Source organism: Doryrhamphus excisus, linkage group LG2, assembly GCF_037039965.1.
Source record: "Doryrhamphus excisus strain RoL-2023G ecotype Guam linkage group LG2, RoL_Dexc_Guam_v1.1, whole genome shotgun sequence".
Lineage (NCBI taxonomy): Eukaryota > Metazoa > Chordata > Actinopteri > Syngnathiformes > Syngnathidae > Doryrhamphus > Doryrhamphus excisus.
Window position 1 is genome coordinate 5854752 of NC_136358.1, and position 5967 is coordinate 5860718.

Sequence of the window (5967 nt, forward strand, 5' to 3'; positions counted from 1 at the left end):
CAAAGCTAATAATAATCTTCATTTGTTCCACAGAAGTCCAAATAAAACTCACTCAATGTGGACATGTGACTGCCCAGCTGACTTTGAGTGGCATGTTAACTTTGTTGCCCAGGAATGTGGCGGTACCGACCCACAGCTTTCGTCCAAAACCCACAGAGGAGAACTTGGCTTCCAGAAATGTGTCCGTCTGTCAGATTGTGCTCAAAAAGTCAGTTTCCGTCAATGGCTTTGATTCCATAATGGAATCCTTAGGTCCTTTTTTCCTTTTCCTTGGATGGCGTCCATGAGGCATCAGAGAGTGGTGGCTGATTTGACTTTGGAGGAAAGGACCTGCCTGAACCTCCTCTTTAGCTCCTGCATGTTGGGAGACTTGGGTCGGGCCAGGTGGAGTCCTCCTCTGCGTTTCTCTCCGTTGCCGCCCCCCAGCGCACGGAATATCTGCACCACATCATCATTATCATCATATGACCGCTGGCTTTGCCCCATAAATAAATCTAAAAATACACATTTTGCTAATATTTTGCTCATTTACTTGGATGAATATTGTGCTTTGTGCTCAGCAGTAACCGTGAGGTAGGTCTTTAGCTCCACAGAAAAATCTTCCCAATGCTGCTTCCAATTGATGACCCACTGACTGCCATTTTCAAAAGGAACGGTACTGAGCGGCGGTTGCCAGTTGTCATAAAATATTGCTGTTTGTGAGATTTAAGAGTGGTATACAAATAAAACCAGCGATGACTTAAAAAGACGACGATAAGGAACTTTGACATCATGTAGAATAAGATGAAACATACACAGTACATGAATCTGAAAAGTTGAACATGTAGCATTGAACAAGCCCCACCTCTTGACAAAGATGAAGGAAGGCAGCATGGACGCCCTCATGGTTCTCCCTGGCCGAGGCCTCGAAGTAAACGCCTCCTGTGGGAAGAGAACGGCTCTTATCTCGCTGATAAGACGCCCCGCTCAGTAGACAAGATCACCAGTATTTTTTTTCTAGTTGGAAGAATTACAAGGACAGTTTTTCACTAACTGGCAGTGTTTATGATTACAGATAAGTACGTTATTTTGACAAAATACATGTACATGTAGTCCCTCGTTTATAGCCTGTTAATTGGTTCGAGACCTGCAATATTTTAGTAGAGCATAAAAAACCTGTTTTTATAAATAACACCCCTATAGTCACCATTGCACTCCAATTATTCATTGTTTGCACCAGATTGCACAACTTTTGTTGTTACTGTACCTGTTACTATAATATATACTTTATACTTTATACTATATACTTATTATTATACATATTCCAGCTGTCTTTGGGCGAGAGGCGGGGTACACCCCGGACTGGTCGCCAGCCAATCACAGGGCACATATAGACAAACAACCATTCACACTCACATTCATACCTATGGACAATTTGGAGTCGCCAATTAACCTAGCATGTTTTTGGAATGTGGGAGGAAACCGGAATACCCGGAGAAAACCCACGCATGCACGGGGAGAACATGCAAACTCCACACAGAGATGGCCGAGAGTGGAATTGAACCCTGGTCCTCTAGCTGTGAGGCCTGTGCGCCAACCACTCGACCGCCGTGCAGCCCCTACTACTACTATTATTATGATTATTATGATTATTATGATTATTATGATTATTATGATTATTATGATTATTATGATTATTATGATTATTATAATTATTATGATTATTCCGATTATTATGATTATTATTCATTCATTCATTTTCTACCGCTTATCCTCACAAGGGTCGTGGGGGTGCTGGAGCCTATCCCAGCTGTCTTTGGGCGAGAGGCGGGGTACACCCTGGACTTATTATTATTATTAGCAAGCTAATCAGTTGGACTAGAATTTAAACTTAAGAAAGAGTTTCAAATGGAGTGGGGAAGAAGGACAAAGTAAGAAGCACAAACTTACCACTTCCACACACAATGGGAGGAGAATAATTTTTCACTCTGCATCAATGGCTGGCTACATTGAGTGTCAGGTGGGGTGTTTGATGACCAAATATATAGACAGCCCTTCCTCCAAAAATTTTAACCCAATGTGGCCAGTGACGGTCACAGGGTGTCCTAATGTTTTTTTACATGACCGCGTATGTGACTGTTTAGATTAGTTTAGCATATTTAACCATATTGATCGGAACATCATGCAAGAGACCCAATGTGAGAATATTCATATATTTTGTGGAAAAAAGACTGTAGAAGTGAATGCGAGGTCCTACCAAGAGAGGACGCTAATGTCTCGCCTTCATCCGCAGGCACTTGTCGGGCCCTCAGCAGGTCGCTCTTGTTGCCAATCTGCAGGAGATTACATCATTAGATCAGATTAGCGAGATTAGTAAACTGTCTATGAGGACAGCGGTATTCGGATACCATGCCACATTTGGGAGTTTGTCCGCGGGAATTCCGTAGCATTTATGAGGTCAATGGACGCTAATCTCTATTCTAGTTTATTCTAGCGCTTGGGTGTTCCATTCCAAACTCATCAAACGTCTTTATGAACCACGTGTGGCTAAAATAGCGATGACATCACATGACTCCACTGACCAGTATGACGGGAATGTTCCCAGACGGGTGTATGCGTCTGACGTGCTGGTACAGAGGCTGGATGGTACGATAGCTGCTGTGGTCCGTAATGGAGAAGACTAGCACGTAGCCGTCAGCCCAGTAGATGGACCTGGAAATTCCAACCATGTCAATAAGATGACGAATATAAGAGAACAAAGCGACATCGCACTGACCTGTTGATCTGCTCCTGGCAGTAGAGGCCCTCAGCATCATCCTACACAGAGAAAGACATTACTAATCGATTTGGCTGGGAGATCTGGGCCACCAACAAGTCCAGGTTCCTCCCTGCTTGACCTGCCCCCCTCAGGGCAAATACACGAGTGTAATCGCTAGCAGACAGATGCCACTGTCGTCTACGCCGCCGGGAGGGACTTCCTGAGCTTTCATTATCTTCCCCAGAGTAGGAAATGAGCATCTCAGAGGGCCTGGCTTTCTCAACAGACGAGCCATTTGTCACGTTGCACTCATTAAAATACATGGCCGCCTTCCTAACACCACTTCCTGGGACTTCACGCACATTCTTCCGCTCAGATAATAGTCGAAAACAGGGGTTTCAAACTCAGTTTACCTGAGGGCCACTGGAGCTAGGGTCTGGGCAAGGCTGGGCCGCATCAGGTTTTCCAAAAAAAAACAACAAAAAAACGCATTTATTAAAACTTTTTCAGTGCTTTGGTTCCGATTTTCTACAATAAAAGCTCTGATAAAACATTCCACTGTTCTCAAATATCTTAATTTTTCTACACAAAATAAGATGAACAATAAATAAACAAATCAAGAATAAAGAAAATCAATCACTTAGTAATAAATAAAATAAAACGGCAAATAATAAAAACCTAAGAAACCACATATAGTTGGTGGGTAGACAAATTATTTTTTTCAGATTAAAATGAACAAAGCATTATTAGAGCCCTGTAGACATGACAAAACACGACTATAGTCACATTTATACTCTTTTTATTTACAACATATTGCGCAACTGCAGGGTCTTGAGACACATGCTAACTCGCAAACTAGAGAGCTAGCGACCTAAACGGTAGCCTTCAAGTTATTTCCTTTAAACTTAAATAGCCAAAAACTTACCACTTCCACACGGATAGGGAGGATAACTATTAACAGTTATTTAACCTTTAACATGAACATTAATCAAACGTAATAATTTTTTCTGGGTACATGATACCATACAGCATCCATATCAAACTTGCGTGGTGCCGCACTAACATTAAACTTTCATATCAAGGCGGGGGCCTCAAACTAGTGTCCACATTTGGCCCGCAGGCCACGTGTTTGAGACCCCTGGTCTAAAAAGCTACGTTACTGGGATAGAACAATGGTCAATGACCAATAGACAATGAACTGCAACATTACTGAGATGTTTTGTTTGATGGCGGCCATGTTTTCCAACCAATCCTACAGTCAAATTTAACACAGAAGTGCTTGTCAATCCCCAAAAAGGTGTCTTAATAAAGGAGTTTTTCGAATTTTCAAGTCTGATCTTATATTCGTGTCAATACAGTTGTGTGCACCCATGAGTAAAAGAGGTACTGTATGCAAATATATACAGTACATAGAGATTTTAGGACACAGCCCCATACCTGTAGAGCCACACAGGGAGTGTCCTGGATCTGGAGCGACACTTCCTCCCCGTCCAGTGTGACCTTTCTGGAGTAGAGCGCCCCTGGTTGAATCAATATCTTTTTTAGCAAGGTCATGCAGAGAGGACTTGAAAGGTAGGATAAAAAAAAAAAGGCATCGGCTCACCGGTGTTGGCTTCATAGTCGCCGATGAAGCGCTTTGTGAGGAACCTGACGATGAGTGCTGCAAAAGTTCAAGAGATCCAACATGAGGGTCCCACTGACCTACATTATAGACTATTTGCAGTTAGCGACTTTGCATGGAATTTCACTTTAAGATGACAATGTGGATTCTGGAACACTTTTTGGAGACATCTCAAACAAACAGGTCCAAAGTCTGACGTGGGGGAAATGATTCACTAGTGATGCAAATTGCAAGTGCATCAATACAAACATGGTTCTTCTTACACGACTGCAGTGACAGCACACAAAAGCAAAACACATAAAATCTGATTGCTCATAATCCTTACACAAGGGATTATCATCCTCCACTTCAGACCATCTTAAAGTGTTTGGGAATGACATTCCAGTCTACTCTCACTCCATTACCAGTTTTGCCGACGTTGCTGGCTCCTAACACCACAATCTTCACCGTTTTGTTGGGCACACAGTCCAGCAGGGGGTACTCCGGGATTGGCACCAGCAGAAAGTTAGCGGACCCGCCGCTGCCGCTGCCGCTGCCGCTCATGGATCCCGGTGCAGCAGGGTCCCCTGATCCAGTCAGTCGCATTGAGCTCCCCCTCCTCCAAAGACCTCCACCTCCGTGTGGGAAAGAAACCAGCTTCACTCGCCTCCTCCTTCTCCTCTTCTTCTTCTTCCTCGCAACTTACTCCAGTGTTCCCATTTCGTCCCAGCTCGGTTTGTCCCTGGATCACCTGCTGCTGCTGGTGCAAAGCTCCTCTGTGTTTTTAAGGCACACCCTAATTTTTTGGTACTAAAAAGAGACAAAAAAAGGCTTCGCTCCAGCGTTAGGTGCGTGGAACTGGGTGCAGTGAGGAAGGAGAAAAGAGGAGGAAGAGGAGGAGGCAAACTTATTGACCGTCCTCTGATAGTCGCACACACACACACAGTCTAACAAACTAGGGATATTTCGAATGAAAAGATTTTTTAAAAATAAACATTATGACATTAAATATTAATGTTTATTACAAGTATAAAAATAAATAATACTATCCACAACAATTAATGTTTAATTCTTGAGGCGCTTAAGACATAATTTGATTATTTATTTAATCTAATTATAAGACCGTTATGACTTTAATACAGTGTGGGTTATTGTATTTTTACAACCAAAACTCAGCTGGGCGGTGTTTGTCTCGAAAAGTATCAATCTCTGTACTCACCCAACAATATAATGTTATAATCATCTCAAGTAAGGTCTATGTTTTTTTATGTGTAATAAATGTGAAGAATAGCAGGAAAATTACGGCGTAATGGTTTAAGCACCGCCCTCTATTCCAAGCCTGGTATATTGAACCAAACTACAATGTGACAACTCCCTCTTTACGCGTCACCTACACAGGACCAGGGAGTAAATTACACGGAAATATCGCAAACCCTATAGAAAGCTTGTGATGTTTCCTACAAAATAAAATGACAACAATTTTGACTAAATGTACACATAAGGTGGTAAAACCACATCTATATAAAGATTAAAGTACTGAGGATAATGTAAACATTAAAAAGATAAAGGCAGTTGAAATGTGATTTAATCAAACAACAAAACATAAACTCCGAACCGGAAATTCGGCGCG

General features: G+C 42.3%; 1 protein-coding gene across 2 annotated transcripts; it reads right to left on the reverse strand.

Moving 5' to 3' along the window:
* Positions 1-5297, reverse strand: rasl11a (RAS-like, family 11, member A). 2 transcript variants are annotated; one of them, XM_058065919.2, is made up of 8 exons: positions 4763-5297; positions 4341-4397; positions 4175-4257; positions 2756-2796; positions 2562-2691; positions 2237-2312; positions 845-921; positions 1-438 (listed from the first exon to the last, which is right to left on the reverse strand). In XM_058065919.2, the coding sequence occupies exons 1-8, from the start codon at positions 4941-4943 to the stop codon at positions 292-294; spliced, it is 792 nt and encodes a 263-aa protein (XP_057921902.2). In that variant the 5' UTR covers positions 4944-5297; the 3' UTR covers positions 1-291. The 2 variants fall into 2 exon arrangements, with proteins under 2 accessions (XP_057921902.2, XP_078652741.1); XM_078796615.1 differs by having other exon boundaries at positions 4684-4920.
* Positions 5298-5967: the final 670 nt, after the last annotated feature.

Excerpts from the sequence above, each read along its gene's own strand:
- rasl11a (XM_058065919.2), bottom strand. The coding sequence starts at position 4,943 with ATGCGACTGACTGGATCAGGGGACCCTGCTGCACCGGGATCCATGAGC. Across the intron at positions 2,692-2,755 it reads TGCCAGGAGCAGATCAACAG|GTCCATCTACTGGGCTGACG; the intron begins GTCAGTGCGATG and ends TGGAATTTCCAG. Across the intron at positions 439-844 it reads TCCTTCATCTTTGTCAAGAG|ATATTCCGTGCGCTGGGGGG; the intron begins GTGGGGCTTGTT and ends GATGTGGTGCAG.